This window comes from Bactrocera dorsalis, chromosome 4 (genome assembly GCF_023373825.1).
Source record: "Bactrocera dorsalis isolate Fly_Bdor chromosome 4, ASM2337382v1, whole genome shotgun sequence".
Lineage (NCBI taxonomy): Eukaryota > Metazoa > Arthropoda > Insecta > Diptera > Tephritidae > Bactrocera > Bactrocera dorsalis.
Genome location: NC_064306.1, coordinates 20,531,789 through 20,553,726, shown reverse-complemented (window position 1 = coordinate 20,553,726; position 21,938 = coordinate 20,531,789). Strand labels below are relative to the sequence as shown.

The 21,938-nt window shown below is 34.1% G+C and overlaps 1 protein-coding gene across 27 annotated transcripts in view; it reads left to right on the top strand.

The window, feature by feature from the left end:
- Positions 1-21,938, top strand: part of LOC105233047 (small conductance calcium-activated potassium channel protein) — a 334,439-nt gene that overhangs the window by 61,570 nt on the left and 250,931 nt on the right. For 23 of the 27 annotated variants that reach the window (XM_049454631.1, XM_049454618.1, XM_049454621.1 and 20 more), the window contains one exon: positions 13,234-13,379. In XM_049454631.1, the coding sequence (XP_049310588.1) occupies positions 13,234-13,379 (146 nt within the window). The remainder of the gene's footprint in view (positions 1-13,233; positions 13,380-21,938) is intronic. The other 4 variants (XM_049454625.1, XM_049454622.1, XM_049454623.1 and 1 more) reach the window with 1 other exon arrangement.

Below are 21,938 nucleotides of genomic sequence, written 5' to 3'. Positions count from 1 at the left end.
AGGAAAGCGTTATGCAGACGTAGAGGCCATTCTAAAGACTTGCACCGGCATACTGGCGGTCATTTCGGCCAACGAACTAAAACACTCGTTCGACTTGCTTTTGGACCGTGCAAAAAGCCGTATTGAAGCAGAAGGAGACTATTTTGAATAAAATAAATTGATTTTGCCGAAAAAAACCATTTGTTCTGTTTTTTTTAAGTCCCGTTTACTTTGGAATGCACCTTGCATGTATATGGAGTAAAGACAACCGGATGTTGGAAAAACCTGATATTTGTTATATGGTGACTAGGGAAAGTTTTCATACGATTTTATCCATTATATTCACAAAAAAACTCTCTCAAATTTATTAGTAGTCCGATTCCATTCATTCACATGCTTTAACATAAGAATGTCCAATCGTGCTTTCTCTTTTTTAGACTCAAATGATTTTTCAAAACGATTGTTACTGATCCTTTCAATGTTCCAATGATGCCAGTAAAATCTCTGACTGCTACTTATAGATTCCTTTATTTTATTGACGTTTCGATCATTAGCTTATGTTGATGGTCGTCCTGGACGTGGTTCGTCGTCAACGCGTTCTCGACCCTGTTTGAATAAGTTCTACCATTCAAGAACACTTGCTCGCGACAAACAATTATTACCGAAGGCCTTTTCCAACATTCTGAACGTTTCGGCACCAGAAATTTGACTCCGTAAACAAGTTGAACCTTTTATATCTCAATATTATTAGAACAATTTTTTCTAGTTTAAAGTTAGTTAAAGAGCCATGAAAATAGTTCTTTCCTAGGAATACACTGCTCTACAAAATAAAAAAAATTATTGAGTTGTCCTGGATATCTAAGGAAATAATAATAATGCTGTTATGTTTCAAATAATTCCGTATCTAATATTTTGATAAATATCTGTTTTTATACTCTAGCAACATATTGCTATAGTGTATAATACAAGTTTTGGTCACCTAACGGTCGTTTGTATCACCTAAAAATTATGGAGTTATATATGGGGTTGAATATGGTATAAATACATATGTATATAAATGATCAGGATGCGAATTGAATTCCGAGCTATCTGTCTGACTGTCCCTCCGTCTGTGTGTCTGTGCAAGAAATGACGAACATTAAACATATTAGAGGACGTGGCCATTTTTTACTTTTTCAATTTTTTTTTACATTTTTTCCTCCTTGCTACTGCGATCCCCTGTGCCGAATTACAATTTTATATCTTAATTTAGAGCTTAGTTATGGTTTTGGTTAATAGCGATTTGTGGGCGTGGCAGTGGTTCGTTTACGCCCATTTACCAAATCGAATTTTTTTTTGTACTAAGGAGCCCACATACCAAGTTTCATTGAGACTCTTTATTTTTTACTCAAATTACAGCTTGCACGGACGGACGGACAGACAGACAGTCCAAACAGTTAATAGTTGTTGAACTGTGGGCTCAAAGATATTCTAAATCGATCTTATATGTAGGGAAAAAAAATTACTGTAGGGCAGTATTATTTTTTCCAAAAAAGGAGTATTTTTATGCAAAAAAATATTATTAAAATTGAAACCATTATCTATTTGCTATTCCTTGGTGATGATGGAACGTTCAAGAGTATTATAGTTTTGTTCACCTATCGGTTGTTTCTAACTCCCAAAACTATTTGAGATAAATACATATATGTATAAATGATGAGGCTGACGGGAACTTGAATTCGAAGTGACTGTCTGTTCGTCTGTCCATCCAGCTGTAACTTCATTAGAAATTAAGATATCTTGATGAAATGTCAATGTCAGGCAATGACGTATTTTTCTAAAGTACATTTCGAAATTTAATCGAAAACCCATACATAATTGGGTGCAGTCAATTGCAGTAGGAAGGAGCTCTTTATTTATATAACTCAAACACTAACCGACATATACGATATAAGAAGAAGTTTGTTAGAAAAACAAAAATTAGTATATGCAATATATGGGAGTTGGGGTAGTATTGACCCGATTTTATCTATTTATATATTTGCTAGTAACATATACAATTAGTAGCTCACATACAAACACCAATCATATCAAGTAAAGTCAGGTGGATATCCGGAAATCTAGATATTAGTTATTTTCGGCCAATTTTATCTATTGGGAAGTATTGACCCAATTCAACCCATTTTTGAAACGATTGTTTCTGTATAATTGTATATCCCATACATTCGCAGGTTTTTTTTGGTCAAAAGTCAACTATAGACACCACATATTCAGTACCTAGGGGTTTAAAAAATTTTTGTTTAGACAATTTTTGGTCATAACGTAGCACACTCTAAAGGCTAAGTTTTATTCCGTTATATTAATACTTGATTTGTGTACTGGAAAGGAAAAAATCTGATTTGATTTAAAATTGTGTTTTATAGGAAGTAGGCGTCTCTTATACCATCTCGGAGATTTAATGTCTCTTGTTTTTAATTGCTGCGGTTTTAGTAGTTTTTAACAATACTGTTATATGGGGAATGAGCGTGGTTATCTTCCGAATTCATCCATTTTCCTATAATATTTGCGTTAAGCAAATATCTTTAGTGGTTTAGGAGATATGTAAATTAATCTTATGAGGACTGAGCTACGCCTACAGGTAGGGACGATCTCCTGTGCCAATTAGAGTTTCATATCTTAATTAAGTGATTAGTTATGAAACTTTATAGGTTTTCGATTAATGGCGTTTTGTTGGCGCGGCAGTGGTCCGCTTACGTCCATCTACGAACTCGTAACTTGTTTTTTTTTTTAATAAAGAACGCGTGCGCCAAGTTTAATTAAGATATCTCAGTTTTTACTCAAGTTACAGCATGTATGGACGGACAGACACGCAGTCACCTGGTTTTCAACTTTTCGTCACCCTAATCATGTATGTATACATGTAACTCTTTATCTATCTTGATTAGTTTTAGGTGATACTTATCACCGTTAGGTGTACAAAACTATTATACTCTGTAGCAAAATGTTGCAGGAGTATAAAAATGTAAAAAGTTCTTTAGTGTGAGCGGTAACTGTATTAAGCTTTCAATGTTTAAATTTTTAAATAATGGGCAATTTTATACTCCAGTTATTCGCAGTAGATGATAGAATTAAGCGTCTGGCCATAGCAGCTTATAGTGGAGGATTCCCTTCCAATCCCACCAAAACACACAGCAAAACCTTCCTCACCGCCAATCCCGGCTTGACCACTGTTTGGGACGATTTACCGGCCTTCGACCACTCGCTTGGCTTGATTCGCTTGATATTGTCGTATTTCGTGGCCAGTCAGCATCCGCTTCAAAAATGGGTCGAGTTCGTTCCGTTTCAGCAGCATATCGCAGGCGTTGATTCGGTCCAGAAGGTTTCTTTGCGTCAAATCATGCGGCATCTAAACATCAAGCTTTTTTGTGTACCCAGCCTTCTGCAGATGGTTTAAAATAGTTTGGTGACTAACTTCCATCTTCTGGGCGAAGTCACGAGATGCCACATGCCGGTCAAACTCGATGTTTTCCATGATTTCATCGGTATTCGTCGTCACATGTCTTCCGCCTTATCCATGGTGCCGTTTTCACCCGCTCTGAATCATCGAAACCATTCCTCCGCAATTCGAAGTAATAGAGTACCATCCCTCAAAACACCATCAATCTCACGGAACGTTTCTCTGGCGGATTCGCCTTTAACGAAGGAAAACTTTAATATAGCGCGAATTTCGGCGTTAGTGAGCTCCATATTTACAAGTCGATAACTGTTGAACGCAATATCCATATCCAAACTAATCATGCATAGCGTCGTTTTGTAGGTTATGTCAAGACCTTTCAAAGAATAATATTGCCAAATACGAGCTCTGTAGCGCTTTAAATTGCCGCGAAATTCAAAAGACAAAAAGGCAGAAGGGACATATTATAAAATTAAAAATTATATTAATTTTCATTAAGAGTTTCTAGTTTTAGATTGCGTGATAGTGTAAAATTTATCAATTTGAAAAACCATTTATATGTACAATATTGTGATAGATAATTCTGAAGCACGCGATCAAGAATTTGAATTTATTTTCTCAAAAACACTTATACATGGCTTTAACCCTGTTGTTTAGATAATTAATACTCCACACCAAATTTTGTGTGCTGTTCTGATACATATAATAGAAATAACGTATCGTTCTAATTGAACCATTAGTCTCACTTTGCCTTTATTAAACATTATGTAGTTTCAATTTTATTCACTGTTACTCTATAATTGAATTCTAGTTTTATTACCAGTGTTCCGTTAATCTTTGAAACTTTCCCGTAAAACTTAGTTTGATAAATATATTTCCAAGTTTAGCTATGTCAGGCTAGTGCTTTGGAAATCACACAAACCAATTAAGAGAGAAATGCATTTTTATCTCGAGAATTTCAATTTACGAACAACAAACCCATACTGTACAAAGGGATTTTAGGCATTTGGTGAAAATGGAATTTAATTATATGATTCACAAAGAACTGAAGGTGGATAATGTATTTATACTTTTTCAATATTACATACTTATACCCATCTGAACGCAATATAGAAGTATTACCGTTTTCAAAAAATTGCTGAATACTATGCTCTATTATCGTATGTATTAGACTTATGTTTTCTCTATATCGACATCACTAATAGCCACGAAGAACAAATCTTAAATAAAAGAAAATTTACGGATATCCATATAAAATGGTTCATTATTGGTTATTATTAGTATTACTTAAATGGTTATAACTGGTATCCTCCTATCAGAAGATGCTATAAATTTTGAAATTGACCTCTAATACCAGTTCTGTTTTGACATTTGTGGAGTAAACACATGCGAAATACACGTAAATTTCCGGGCGCCTAATCTCCCGTTTTGGCGATTTGCACTGGCTAGCAAGATCACCTGATTTGACCGCTCCAGACTTCTTTTTGTAGGGCTTTTTGAAGTCCCGGGCTTATTTCAACAAACCTTAGACTCTTGCAACTCTTAAAGACAATATCCGTCAAGAATGTGAATGTGAGGACCTATCGCCGAAAGTTCTGGCGAAAGTGATGGAATTCTTTCTTGCAAGATCGTTTTATTTATTGAATCTGCTTTTTGGTTTAAAAGCCTAACAATAAGTGATAAAATCTTAAATCTATTTTCAAACTAGCCAAGCTCAAGCAAGTGATTGAGCTGTTTTGGTGATACGTTGTTCCTTAGTACGCAGGCATATCTCTTCTTTTAAGGCATGTTTGATCGCAGTAATGTACCAAAGCATTAGGCAAAGGGTTTGGGTGATCTCGGAGTTTAGATATATATATAATTCTGGTGTCTTCTACTTTTTCCTTTACCATAGAAATACCAAGGTCTTTATGAATATTTTCATTACGCATGTACCATGGTGAACACGTGATTGTTCTAAGCATTTTTGATTGGAACCTTTGTATCGTACCCCACAGTTGAATGCCATACATCCAAATCGGCTTTATGACCGCATTATTTAAAAGCACTTTGTTGTCTAGGCTAAGTTTGGAGGTTTTATTTAAAAGCCAATTTAAATTCGCAGCTCTTATCTTCATGCAAGTTATTTTACTAGATATATGTTTGCTCCCAGTAAATCTTTTCTCTAGGTGAACACCAAGATAAGTTACTTCATTCGCTTGGGGTACTAAAATATCATTTTTACTGCCGGACACATTTTTGGTCTAAGCGAAAATTTAACATGCTTACACTTTTGTTCATTCGCATTTATACGCCAGTTGGCTAGCCATTCTTCGGCAGAACTCAAGTGCTCCGCTAATATTTTTGATGCTATTACATATGTGGCATTTGTTACGGCACACTAAAGCTGTGTCATCCGCAAAAGTTGAAGCTAATACATTTTTAGCTGTTGGAAGATCTACTGTATATGTTATGTATAAAGTTGGGCCTAAAACACTGCCCTGCCACTTTTCCTATAAATTGTCTATTTTTTAAATAAGACTCCAATGTTTTATACAATTCTAAAGGTAGAATATTTTTAATCTTATATAAAAGGCCCTCATGCCACACCTTATCAAACGCCTGAGCAACGTCTAGAAATATAGCTGAACAGTAATCTCTGTGCTCAAATGCTTTTCTTATTTCGTTAGTAATTCTGTTCACTTGCTCTGTCATGCTATGTTTTTCACGAAACCCGAATGGGTGCTTTGGTGTTATATTATTTTTGTGGAGAAAAAGAGACATCTTTGATAGTAACACTTTTTCAAATATTTTAGAAAGACAGGGTAGGAGACTGATTGGTCTGTATGAAGACGGCTGTGTTAAGTCTTTCCTAGGCTTGTCTACGAAGATAATGTGCGACTTTTTCCATTAATTAGGATAGTATCCGAGATTAAGAATTGCGTTGAAGAGCCAAGATAGCACTTTTACAGTAATAATTGGTAACTCAATTAGCATTTTTGCAGTAATATTATCATGTCCTGGTGACTTTTGATGGAAAATGCCATAAAGAGGGCTCAAATGACAATCAACTGTGGCGGCGGCCATTTACATGATATCATATTCTCGACTTGATGTAAAAAAAATTAAAAGACCAAATAAAAATAATCCACAAGCAGAATCAAAGTTTTTCATTTTCCAAAAAACATCGAAAGGTTATTTTTGCGCCACACTGTACGTAGGTTGCCTTTTATATATATTTCAGGATTAGAGAATGAATACAAATTTTAATCATTGCTTTATTGTTTTCCAAAATATTCTCCTTTAAGTTCAATATAATTTTGCATGAGTTTGAATCAATTGTCGAGGCACTTTTGCCACAATTGAGGTTCCTCCAAAACAAGCTCTTAATATATTTATTTTTTTTCGTACTGGAATGAATAGAACAATTTCGGTCCTAAGTCAGGACTATATGGTGGATGACTCATCAAATTGTTGGTTTGAATGCTCAAAAACGCAATTGTTTCAGTCGACGCATTATCATGGTAAAGAGTGAGCCGTCTTCGGCGGTAGATTTTCCTAATTTCTTAAAAGCCAACTAGCAAAAAAATTATTATGTACCTCCAATATTTACGGTTTTGCGTTGTTCTTTGTAGTGGTATGGTTCCGATATGTCCAGATATTCCAAAAAACAGGCAACAATTTTCTTAGAAGCGCTTTATGCACGAACAACTTTTGTTGGATTCTGCTCATCTTGAAACACCTATAGATTCGACCGCTCTTGACTTTAGGCCTCAGACACGTAAATCCATGTTTCACTTTCTGACCACCATCAATAAACACTGGTTCTCAATGGCTAAAAATTTAATTAATATAATTTTTATATTTAATAATATAATCAACGTCGATTGTTGTTAAAAATAATCGCGCGAAAATGTTTACGATTTAATTCACTTTTTTTGGCCGAGATGAATATTTTAAGTTAAGGTAAATAACTGTCGTATGTCAAAACGTTCTGATTATGTATAACATCAAAAATGTCAAACTTTACGATAAAGTTGCCAGTTGCCAGACTTCAACACTAGGGTTGTCAAATTCCGAAATATAAAAGGCAATCTACCTAATATGGTTACCCTCGTATTAACAGGCGAAGTTGCATTTTTGTACGCTTGAAAACAATCGCATGTGTAAATTTTTTAGTTTTGCGATAAAAATATTTTGTGCCACAAAATGATCTTTGTGCAAAAAACCAAAATCACTAGATTAAGTTCATAAGTAAGGAAGCCCTAAGTTCGGGTTTGACTGTCGATATTTACAAGGATCGGAGAAATAACTTCTGAAATCATTATATAACGACCATAAGCAACCATTTTTGGTATATTATTAATTTATATGTATTATTATTTCATTACTATATTCTGCTTCATATTCGAGATATTTTTATTAACACAAAACCAACAAAATTAACTGAAATGTTATATTTGCGATATAAGCTCAACCAAAATATCTAAATTTAATAAATGAGGGAAATGATGTTATTCAAATTCAGTGTTCAACCATGATTAAGAAAGAAAGTGCTGCGGGTGAGAAATCATTATATCGGGTCGGATGAATTTGGACCGGATGGATTGAATTTATTTTTGAAATTATTCGAGTATACTAATAAACAGGTTCCCATGCAATTTTTTGAATATAACTCGCACACTAACCGGCAAACCGGTATAAAGTATCCTTTACATGTAGCATGTGGGAACGGGGGTTTCACACATTTTTGATATTAAACTATAATATATCCAATATATAATACATATTGATCGATAATTACATAAAAAGCCCTGCGGAAGTGCGAATTTATGTTAAGTATAACCTACATAGCCACATGCTATTACCAGAAAACGATGTTCGCTGACTTCCATTAAAACCCCTCATATTGACTAGTGTCTGACGATGCCCAATACTGCCGATGGCGATACTGATTAATCGGTCAGTTGACAAAGAATCGGCCGATGCTGATGCCAATTTAAAAAAAAAAAACCCTATTACTATTTCCTTAATGAACAAATGTATTTAGTAACTAGTATAACAAAAGAAAAACATAAACAAATACATCACAAAATAAACAATCATTGAAGTTCTTCTTTTCAACATTTGCATAAATAAATATTTACCAAAAAATCTGCATTACAATAGTTTGCTCCAAAATATGTTTTTTATTTATTATAAAACTAGCCTGAACCCGCGGCTCTCCTCTCTCCTTGTTGTCAAGGATATCACAATAACAATGTATTGGAATAGTTAAATTGGCAATTTACATTTTATATTGACTTCGTAAATCACTTATGTACGTACGTATGATGTAACAATATTTTCACAAATATCTTACCACTTGAAAAAAAAATACGTAAAATACATACACACAGGGTCTCTGCATAATACGACATCGTATTTCGTTACACATAGAAATGTTTCTTGTTATAGTGTATAAGTAGAAGAGGATCATATGGTAATATTTTGTTCAACATTCATCGAATGTTACAATCGACAGCTAAATCCCAGACACAGACGTCAAAAAACACAAACTTTATCGTTGCCGTTTAAATATTGCATTGTCTTGTGCAATGCTTCAGAAATATTTATGAACTTTAAGCAATCATCTCAAATTATTGAATTCAATTTTATCTTGTTCACGAAAAACTATCAGTATAAATTTATTGTGAATATTGAACCAATTCTTATGTTTCGAAATATAATAATTTATTTATGAATTTGTGGCTTTTAACATAAAACGATAGAAAGTAGCCTATGCCCGTTCCAAGTTTCCAAGCTATCTCATCACCAATTTTCAGCCAAATCGGTTCAGCCATTCTTGAGTTATAAATACACATATAAGTTACGAAATCGAGTGTGATTTTTGCTAAAAAGGCCGCCGTTAGGACCTTCTCCATGGCTAAAGAAATTTCCGTGCAAATATTCTCGCGCGGACATACCAAAATCGCGTATTTATTTAACATAAATAAAGAATTCAATTCAAATGTCAATACGAAGGAGCGAATATATGTATACATACTTATATGTATATGAATGTACACTCGCCAGAAAAAGTATGCGTACACGCTTATATCCAGTTTTCTTTTGTTAAAGAGTAATATTGTTTTTTTATTTTAGAGCATAATCATATTAACTTCTTTATTATTAGCTTATTGCATAATCTTATAGCACTTAAAACGATGCAAGTGTGACATCATAATTATACCCTGAACAGGGTATATTAAGTTTGTCACGAAGTCTGTAACACCCAGAGGGAAGCGTTTAAGACCCTATAAAGTATACATACAAACTGAACGTTCTTTTATGGAAAACTCACATTTTTTTTTAATTTTATTTATACATTACAACTAATTCAAATAAAAGAAAGAACTAACAAGCAACTTGAATATGACTTAAACGTATAATTACAAAACTACTATGAGAGTATTGGCTAATTTGAAAGATCGCGAGGTTTGAGGTGTTTGAGTCGTCTTGGTGGTCCATCTCTAGAAGTTAACATGGCTACTTCTTCGTTACAATGCTGTAGCAATCTTGCGCTATGTGCTGTTGCAATTTTTAAAATTTCTGCATTAACAGAGTTTACGCCTAGATCACGCTCTATATCAGCACATCTACAATACCAAGGCGCTTTGACAATTAGTCTTAGTACTTTGCTTTGAAATTGTTGAATGACTTTCTTATTGTTTGCGTTAGTACATGCCCAGAGTTGGGCACCATAGCTCCAAATCGGTCGGAGTGTTGCTTATAGATAAGTAACTTATTTTCGATGGATAACACTGATATGTTACCGATTAACCAATTATAATTTTTAAGTCGGATGTCCAGCTCCTTACGTTTGTTATTTACGTGAACCTTCCACCGTAGCTTAGAGTCAAGCGTCATTCATAAGTATTTAGCGGAATTAAAGTACTGTATTCGTGCACCGTCTATAAAAATTGGTAAGTGCTGTATCTTGTTGTACGTGAAAACAATGTGCACAGACTTTGCTTCATTCAGTTTTACCTGCCATTTCTTTGCCCATTGTAGGACTTTATTCACAGCTTTTTGGAGATTAGTAGTGGACTCGTGAGAGCGGACTTTTAACTCCGTAAATAGTCATTGTTTTAGCTTGAAATTTATCAGTTGAAAGTTTTTCTTCCTCAAAATGTTTAATCGTATTTTTAATTAATATTGCGCTTCCGCCACGGGTGTATTTGCTAAGGTGAATTGTATGGTAAGTTTCATAGATTTTAATTTTAAGATATATTAACGATATTTAATGTAGATTATTTTCTATGGCAACAATTTAATCTCCGAAGAAATTGTTCAGATCGGTTAACTATAGCACATAGCTGCCATACAAACTGAATGATCGGATTCAGAGGCTTGTATAGAAAACTTTCGCATTTGACGTGGTATCTTCACGAAATTTGGCATGGATTACTGCTTAATGTAACAATTGCTTAATTATGTGTTCAGTTTGTATGGAAGCTATATGCTATAGTAATCCGTTCTGAACAATTTTTTGGAGATTATATTGTTACCTTAAGTGGTAATCCATGTCAAAACGAAAGTTTCCGATCGTTCGGTTTGTATGGCAGCTATACGCTATATTGAGCCGATCTGAACAATTTCTTCCGATATTACATTATTTCTATGAACAATAGCTCATACCAAATTTCGTGAAGATATATCGTCAAATGAGGAGCTTTCACATGCAAGCATTCGATTCCGATCATTCAGTTTGTATGGCAGCTATATGCTATAGTTAACCGATCTGAGCAATTTCTTCGGAGATTACATTACTGCGCTAGAAATTAATCCATACCAAATTTCTTGAGGATATCTCTTGTCGAATGTGTAAGTTTTCCATGCAAGAACTTGGTTCCGATCATTCAGTTTGTATGGCAGCTATATGCTATAGTTAACCGATCTGAGCAATTTCTTTGTATATTACATCATTTTCCTAAAAAATAACCTGTGCTAAATTTTTTGAAGATACATTGTCAAATGTGAACTTGATTTCAATCGTTCAGTTTGTATGGCAGCTATATGTTATAATGGTCCGATATCGGCAGTTCCGATAAATGAGCAGCTTCTTGAAGAGAAAATGACGTTTACAACATTTCAAAACGATATCTTAAAAACTGAGTTCGGACTAGTTCGTATATATAGACAGACGGACATGGCTAAATCGACTCAGCTCAACATACTGATCAATTATATATATCCTTTATAGGGACTCCGACGCTTCCTTGGGTGTTACAAACTTTCTGACAAGCTTAATACAACTTGTTCAGGGTATAAATTCTACAAACATAGCGGCGTTTTTTTTATTCTGGCTCGTCCAGGGTGGCCAAAAATATTAGCACAGCGTAAAACTCGTAACGTGTTCCAAATTATGAAGCGAACTTCTTCACTGGCTTCTTAACTGGCGTAGACACCGCTTACACTGTTATAATCGAGTTAACAACAGCGCGGCATTTGTTTCTTCTTTTTGCTTTTGAGAAATAGCAGTTAAACAAGCACGAGAGTTTTGTAGAAAGTAATTTTGGGATACTGGATGGATACTGATATCTTAATGCATACTGGCCGAATAGAATTTATAGAGCCCACTATGGACAAATATGCATACCTTAACATCTAAAATAATTTTGAAACAAAGGGCAGAAGAAATAGGTCATCCAAGTGGCTACACTTTTCTACCGGTTAACAACTTCAAGTCTACAGCACACATATTTAAGCTTTAATTAATCTACAACCTTCCCAAACAGCTTCCAATACGATCAGAATTACCAGATTTGAATCCTTAATAGTTTCTATGCGATTCATTGGAACGTAAAGTACGCCAACGTGCAATTACCTCAAAGGATATGCTCAAGGATGAGCTCCACAAGAAATAGGTTCACATCCCTTCGTCATAACCTTGTGCGCAGACTTTTTCCAATGGATTTTCTATTCGTCTGCATGTTTTCTTTTGCTTATATTTGATCGTTGATAAATTAATCATAAAACTACTATAAAAAGTATACAAAGTTATTTTTCTAACTAGTTTTTTTTTTTTAGATCTTTTCTGATTTTCCTGAATTTACTGAAAATTAAATGATTTAATCATATAAAACAGAAAAAGAATCTTACGAAATCTAGTCGAACCAATAACAAAATCCCATTCTGTTTAGCTAACATATTGTTGCAGGAAACCTTTTAAAAGATAAGCTCGTAATTAATATGAGTATTTAAAGAAATTCAAATTTTATTAACCTTGTGATTCTAAACATTTAGCATTTAGTGTAGATTATCAGAATGACATAGTTTCGAAGAAATATTAAAACTCAAAACATTCAGTTTTAAACAACGTTATTGTAAACTATTTTAAATTTTCGCGATGAGATAGAATACTAACACACCTTGTTAAACTTATAACTCTTTAAGTTTCCTACATTAAATAAATATCCGATAAATATAATTTATTGATAACTTTATTTTGACTGTCAATTTCAATCAAAGGTATGCCACAAACATATATTAGCACAAATTCGGCTTGATTTACAGAACTACAAAATAGCATTAATTATTTTTATAAAAAGCATCCGATTGTTTGTTTATGTTAAATCACGAATTTAAATTTCTTTAAATTTGATTATGCACTGATATGTTTATGAACATGTAAAAGTAATTATAATACTTAGATGATATGCACAGTACGCACATTTGAAAATAACTATATTATTAAATAATGAATAAAACTTTAAATAAGAGAGCAAACGTATTTTATATTTTATTGCATGTCCATTTTTAATGAAACGTCCACTACAATTGTTTTGGTGATTCAAAAGCTCCGCAAACCAGCATCGACTCTCTCAATTCCTGGCTCGATGAAAACACCTTCTATAGCGAATCGGGAACAGAACTCATCGGGATGCAACGAAGAAGCAGCCGAGGCGTTAGTGGGTATCCACTCCGATTACCCCAGGTATGAAATGTATGTATACCCAAAATCCTTTCATTGAACATATTTAAATATTATATCTGCTATAGTAATCCTTAGTATTATGTATTATAAAATAGTATTACTCATTTAATTTTGCAAAGTTGTGACATTTATTGCCAACTTCACAAAATGGCAATATTGCAAAACCGCTGTTCATTTCGGCATGCTATTTATTTTGCTCCAAAATTGCAGCTATTAAAGATTATTTTGAGTGGCATTCATTTCGATTTGTTCCAAATCACAATCAGTGGATAACTCATTTCTCTCGTTTTGGTTTCATCGCTGTAAATTATAATTTGTATTATTTAATAATGAATTGATTAGATATTTATAGAAAAAATTATCATAGAAAAATTAATAACAGCTGACTTATTGCAATATTGCCACGGAGCGCTCATTTCACCAAAGTTGGAATTTTGCCGCCTTGCCACTATTAGTTAAATGCCACATTTATGGTAATGAGTACCCTTAATATAATACATACAAATATGTGCGACAACATGTGTATACGCTCCTTATATTAAATTTGTATATAGTATCTGTTTAACACCTTTTAAGTTAGCAATAATAACGGGCGGAAAATTGTTGTATTTGTACATACTCGTATATTAGTATCTAATCCCTTTTTTAAACAAAATTTTTAGTTTCTCTTAGATTGAGCAGTAAAAACTTTTTTCTAGATTTTAGATGTCATGTGATTCCTCCCTCCTCCTGGCTTGTCATCTACGTTTTCAAACCTCTTCATATGTATGTATGTACGTATTAAATTCAGCCTCTTTGATTGTATGGTATGGGTTGGTTTAAACCATATACGATCTCATTATAGCCTGAACAGGGTATATGGAGTTTGCCAAGAAGTTTCTAACACCCAGAAAGAAACCTCGGCGACCAACGTCTTGTCTGTTTGTCTGCATGCTTATACGCGAACTAAATCGGACAACAACCACGCCTACTTCCCATATAACACTATTTTTAATTCCAATTGATGGATTCATTTTCCAGTACACAAATCAAGTTCATATAACGGTATAAAACTTTGCACGAATAATTTCTTGAGTGTGTGCCACTGTATCACTAAAAAGTGTTTAAATCCAATAAAAAGTGTTCAAGCCCCTAGGCACTGCGTATGTGGACCCAATGCATTGACTTTTAAATGATATATATAACTGATATTAAGTGATAATCGTTCTCTTGCAATAGTATGTCTGTATGTCAAAAATGTGTTGAATCGGACCAGTACTTGCCGTGGCCCCCATATATTTTGTATTAAAATTTTCGAACTTCGGGGTAACTTTGCACGACATATATCTGCCAATATGTGAGTTGTACCAATGAAAATAAGAGGGCATGTTTTATTCATAGCAGTGTATGTTAGTGACTAAAATAGATGCATTTGAGCGAAAACTTGGCCTTGCCCATTAATAATTAATATCAGGATTTTAATACTTCCGGCTGACTTCACTCTATATGATTGGTTTTACACTTTAAAGAATTTCCCTCTCTTTGAGTCTTGCAAGTTGCAAAAGTATAAAATGTTCGGTTGCACCCGAGCTTAGCTCTTCCTTACTACTTTTATGTTAGATGTTGCGTTTGGTTTTCTATGAATGATTGTGCGTCGTTCGCCCATAATCTACCAAAGTAGTCGCAATTACATGGCGATGCAATTGTCATTGCAATTTTCAATATTGACATTAAAAATGTCTGACCGGTTCCAGATAGTGCGTCTTAAAAAAACCGCCTTGTTCATTGGCTAAAATCGGTATAATTCATGTATATGCAAATTGCTGTACTTTTACAGTAGCTTAGTAAATCTGTGTTGTTATTATTATTTGTATACCCTGAACAGGGTATATTAAGTTAGCGACGTAGTTTGCAACACTCAGTAGGAGACTCTATAAAGTATATATAAAATTGATCAGTATGTTGAGCTGAGTCGATTTAGCCATGTCCGTCTGTCTGAATTGTATTAAATTTTAAGTAAAGAGATAAAAAGTATTATATATCCGTCCCCTGGTTCTGGGCACCTCCCCACCAATTTTCAGCCAAATCGGGTCACCCGTTCTTGAGTTATAAATAATGTAACTAATACGAATTATTACACGACAGATATATGTATTTATAATGTCGGTCTTTTTTTAATAAGGATACATTGAAGTAAACTGAAATAAATAGGTCGAAAACATAGGTTATACAGTCAAATCCGGTTAAGTACCACCTCGCTTAAGTACCAGTGCCTCTAATCTGCCTATGTCTGTTCTTTTAAATGAGCACTCCCTTAGGTATCACACACCCGGAAATTCCTTCAATTGGTGGTGGAAAAACTTTATGTTAAAATATGTGCGAAAAATTAAAATAAGTTTTGTTGCTATAATTTAGTTACCTTCATTTAAAATTATATTAAAAACATCTTCAAATGAGTGATATGTATGTGATATTAAGTCGACCGAAGAGGCTAAATTTAATATACTGAGTTAATGTGGAAAACGTCAATCAGAGAATTGAAAGACCACCTCCATTCTAATTCAGCGAAAAACCACATAATTAAAAACAACTTGTCAAATTAGGATCGTTAAAATACTATATCATATTTTAACCAACTTGAACTATTTAATGTGAGGTGAAAAAACGGAAATTTTTTATGGGATGTTTTGAGGGCAGGAAAAGGGACCGGTAGACTGCATAAATTTGAATATTGACCGACATAAGCTTTAAAAGGTTTGTTAGGAAAATGAAAATCATAATATAAAGCATAAGGGAGGTTTTATCTATTTTTTCCAATACCACGTACTATAACCATGCCACATACTAATCAAATATACCTTGAGTTTCATTAAGGTACCTCACATACCATCACCAAGCATTCGGGTAAAGTCAGCCGGATGTTCGAAAATCCTGATATTAGTTATATGAGGTATTTTCACCCAATTTTACCTATTTAAGGCAAAAAAAAAAATACACTGAGTAGAACACCCTCTCTTTTTAATTGAGATAACTCATATATTGGCCGATATATCCGAAAGTTCGAGAATTAGTGTATTAGGTATAAGGGAACTCAGCGAAGTATTGTCCCGATTTAACCCATTTTTGATAAAAGATTTTGCTAAGATGGCATACTGTAAAGGCATTGGTCGTACAATTTTTTATCTTGTCATATTAATTGCTTCTTGATTTATGATTGATTTATGGACTGGAAAGTGAAACATTCAAACAAAATTTAAAATTGTTCTATATGGGCAGTATGTGTGGTTGCAGTCCGATTTCGCCTATTTTTCTATTATGGCATAGAAATGTGAGAAGAATGCCACAAGCTTAATTTAGTCGAAATTGGTCGGGCAGGTCCCAAGATATGTGATTCCACCTTAAAGTAGGCAGCATCACGCCTATGATCCAATTTTTAGGACGGCTCCCATAATGCTTTCTTAAACCATCTTGGGTGTAAAATTTCATGTCTCTATTTACTTGGTTGTAACACTTACCGTGCGATTCTGTAACGTGATACAGTCTCAGATTTTAAATTAGAGACAATTTTTGAGACTTCAGACGATTTTGCTATTCTGTAAGTGACCGTCACAAAATCTATTACATTTCATTATTTAGAGATGTTTTTACACTTGAATGAAAATAAATATGTTGAAAACAAATATTAAATTTTCTATAACATAGTCAAAAACATAATTATCAATAAAAATAAAAATATATGTTGACTTTGTTTCATAATATTTACGAAATTTATGTAAAATTGATTTATTTTTCATCTTTTCGTGTTTGAGTTGCTTACAAAATATAAAGAAACGACAATCGATTAATATCTATGATGATCTCTATTCAGTATATTCAAAATGGCAGACAAGAGCTCTTTTTAGTTTTGTGGCCTGCTAACTACCAGGTCTCAATATTTTGAGACTAACGCTAGAGACTGTTTAGTGAATAGTAACTAGTCACAAATTGAGATTTTGCCTCAAAATGTCTCAAATAGAGACTAGAGACTGGTTACAGAATCCCGCTATTAATCGGTATTCACAGTATTTCAATAAAATCTTTTATATATTTTTTCAGCTAAAATCTCTTTTTAAATACTAGCCGCCGTCATATGGCAACTGGTGGTTAGTGATTTGCTGATTACACTGGTAGACACATAATTTGCGACATGTAAATTCTTAGGTGTTTCTTTTGCAATTTAATAGAGAATTTTTCTATCACCCACAGATATTCTGTAACCTGCGGCTTTAGATTTTACAATACATAAAATTTCATTATATTGCATCATCTCATATTTTCATACGATCAGGGTTTTAACGGGTTTAGACCGGTTTTGCTTGCTTGTTTGAAGTAAACAGCGTATTTTTCACAATTTATTAGTAGACTTACGGTGTTCGAATAGGTTACTGTTTCTATGTGTGTGGATAGCAAACGTTTTTTAGTTCACATTCTTTTCTGTTTTTGAAATTACTGTGTTTAAGATTTTTAGGTACAAGTAGGCAGTGCGTAAATAGTGCCAACAGTTTTTGTAATGTGTGCGGAGAACTAACTTTCAAATCGTTCAAATGTATTTTGGTGTTAAAGTTAGAGACCAAGAAAAGCATAGGCCCCTCATTTCTGTAAAACTTGTGTAACATGGTGAACAGCTATATTAAAAGGTTCAAACCGTAAAGTGCCTTTTGCAGTGTCAATGGTTTTGAGAGAACCTAAAGACCATGTTACAGACTGCTATCTTTGCCTCACGAATATTAAAGGTATTGTACCGAAGTCTAAACTTACTATTAAGTACTGCAATTTATAATCAGCTTTAAGATCTGTCAAACACAGTGAACAACTTCCTATTCCAAAAGCACCAGAATCTTGGAGTCTCGATGAAGAACTAGAATCGACTAGCTCTTCAAAGCTACCTAGCTACAGAAATCGCAAAAGAAAGCACAACCGATCCTTTATTTGATTTACCAGAATGTTCAACACTGCCGCATATAATTTCACAGGGTGAAATAAAATAAAAAAAAATTGAAATAAAAGGTTGGATAGTCTGGATTCTAAAAGTACGGACTGCAATTTTGAAAGTCTTAGATCTCGAACTAAGTCATTAAGTTCTCTAAAGTGATGTAAATAATACTTTTTACAGAAAAAGGGCAGAAATATTATACATCAGAAATTGTTTTCTTCAAGAAGAAGATCTAGTATACTGTTGATTCCTCTAAATTTAGTTTAAAAGCGGTATTGGTTCATAACGGTAACAAATGTCCATTTGTGCCCGTAGCTCATGCGAGCACATCCGTTAACATGGTTGGGCAATATGTGGAGACCAAAAAGTATGACCCCTTATTTTTTGAATGCAACTAGGATATAAAAAAATTTTGTGTTTGCTTTGCGAATGGGACAGCCGTGCGAGAGACTTTCTTTATGTACATAAGGAGTGGCCAGTACGTCAGGCACTCACTCCGGGACAAAAAAACGTTACCAGTGAACCTATAGTTGAACCCAAAAAGGTATTGCTACCACCTTTGCATATTAACGCAAAAATTAAGGAGGGCATATTTGTGGGCCCGCAAATAAGAGAACTAATGAATGATAAAACCTTTGAGGAAATGCTCAATGAAACTGAAATACGAGCATGAAGTGCCTTTAAAAGCATTGTTAAAAATTTTCTTGGAAATGTGATGTGTGGATTACAAAGATATTATGACTGAACTACTTACTTACCTTAAAATTCACTTTCTGGACTCCCAACTGGATTTTTCCCCGAAAATTTAGTTGCTGTAAGTGGCGAATATGGGGAACGGTTCCACCAAGCCATTTCTGTTATGAAGAAACGGTACCAAGGCAAGTGGAGTGGTCAGGTTGCTTGCCGATTTTTTTACCAGTGTTATCGATAGGGATAGGACCCTATCTGTATATGCTAAGTCATATACATATACTATATTATATAGATAAAAATTTAAAAGGGTGGATGAATATGAAAATTTTTTCATTAAGTTTATTAATGAATCAGTGGTACTAATATTGCAATTTCACTATATTATATAAAGGGTGATTTTTTAAGAGCTTGATAACTTTTTTTTAAAAAAAAACGCATAAAATTTGCAAAATCTCATCGGTTCTTTATTTGAAACGTTAGATTGGTTCATGACATTTACTTTTTGAAGATAATTTCATTTAAATGTTGACCGCGGCTGCGTCTTAGGTGGTCCATTCGGAAAGTCCAATTTTGGGCAACTTTTTCGAGCATTTCGGCCGGAATAGCCCGAATTTCTTCGGAAATGTTGTCTTCCAAAGCTGGAATAGTTGCTGGCTTATTTCTGTAGACTTTAGACTTGACGTAGCCCCACAAAAAATAGTCTAAAGGCGTTAAATCGCATGATCTTGGTGGCCAACTTACGGGTCCATTTCTTGAGATGAATTGTTGTCCGAAGTTTTCCCTCAAAATGGCCATAGAATCGCGAGCTGTGTGGCATGTAGCGCCATCTTGTTGAAACCACATGTCAACCAAGTTCAGTTCTTCCATTTTTGGCAACAAAAAGTTTGTTAGCATCGAACGATAGCGATCGCCATTCACCGTAACGTTGCGTCCAACAGCATCTTTGAAAAAATACGGTCCAATGATTCCACCAGCGTACAAACCACACCAAACAGTGCATTTTTCGGGATGCATGGGCAGTTCTTGAACGGCTTCTGGTTGCTCTTCACCCCAAATGCGGCAATTTTGCTTATTTACGTAGCCATTCAACCAGAAATGAGCCTCATCGCTGAACAAAATTTGTCGGACGTAAAGCGCGAAACACATTTCGAACCGAACACTGATTTTGGTAATAAAATTCAATGATTTGCAAGCGTTGCTCGTTAGTAAGTCTATTCATGATGAAATGTCAAAGCATACTGAGCATCTTTCTCTTTGACACCATGTCTGAAATCCCACGTGATCTGTCAAATACTAATGCATGAAAATCCTAACCTCAAAAAAATCACCCGTTACAAGTAACATATATAGCAAATCAAGACTTTTAATCGGAGATGGAATTACAAAACGCTTAAAATGAAAGATAATTATGCACAAAGAAGCTAACATGTATCCTCCAATTTTATTGGAAATTTCCAAAATAAAATATAGTTATAGTGCAAGTCTCTTGGCAACAAACAAATAACCACTTGGTGCTGAACTTTCATTGCTGCAATTATTTTTCCTATCCACTCAATTGACTTCATCTGGATTGGCACATGTTCAATGAAATTACAGAAGCCTCTTGTATAAAGGGAAGTGGGAATATAAACTAGAAATAAAGTATTCAGGAATTTATAAGGCTTACATATGTATATTCCATTTCAATATGCGTATACCGACAACATTAGATATTATAGAGCTTTGAGAATACTATAGCAATTCCTGTTGCTAACGACAAAATGGACATATTACTGACTATTTTCAAAAATTCAATAACGCTTTCATTACCTTCATCTATATATGTTTGTAACTTTTTCCAGTGCGTTCATAACTTCAGTAAAAATTGAGATATATTGTTGATACTTCTCATACATACATACATACATATTCCTTGCAACCCAAGATAGGTCTTTATAGTATTATAAAGTAATCTCATGCTTACATTCATTAACAATTTAAAGAAAAGAGAAACAAGAAAGGAAGGATTAAGTTCGAGTGTAACCAAACATGTCAAACTCTTGCAAATTGTCAGGAGCAAAGCCAGGGAAATACCTTCAGGTGCATAAGGATTGTGAGTTATATGGCGTCTGAAGCAAGATTTCTTCCGATTTTATCTATTTTAGACACAAATGCACCGTTATTAGAAAAACACGCTCTCATTATAATCATACGAAGTTCTGAGTTAATATATCTCACAGATTGACCGATATTTTCGATAAAATGTTCGCAATTTCAACTTTTATCCAAATTTTCGGTATCTGGGGCTGAAATAGTTTTGGTCCGATTTGGATACTCTTTGGTCATAAGGTGAACTATTTGATCAAAGTTTTAGCCCGATACATCCGTTGGTGCTTGCTTTGCATTCTGGAATGGAATGGAATTTAAAATTGTGTTATATGGGAAGTAGGCATGGTTGTGGTCCGATTTCGCTCGTTTTCGTACTGGTGCATAGGAAAGTCAAAATTATACAAGGTGTCCCAAAATTAACACAAGATTGGAATAAAATTCCAAAAATTAACGCAAGATTTGAGGGCATCATGCAATTTTGACACCAGCTCCTTTAAAGCCCTCTTATCATTTAGAGAAGTACCGAAAACAGTTTCGGTGTAACCAACAAATAAATTTTGATTGGTCAATTTGAATGGCAGCTACATATATTTATGCCATAGTGATTCGATCTGTCCAATTTTTCAGAGATTCCGTCGTTGCTTAAAGCAATCATCCATGACAAAATTTCTTGAAGATATCTGGCCAATTGAAAAAGCTTTTCATACGAAAGCTTTAATAGGAAATAGATATACGCATTATACCGACTCGATTTCAACAATTTCAATGTGGTAGATAAAATCTAACCACAGCCGTGCATTTTCCATTCAGTATACGTACTTCGCCTCCTTTGACTT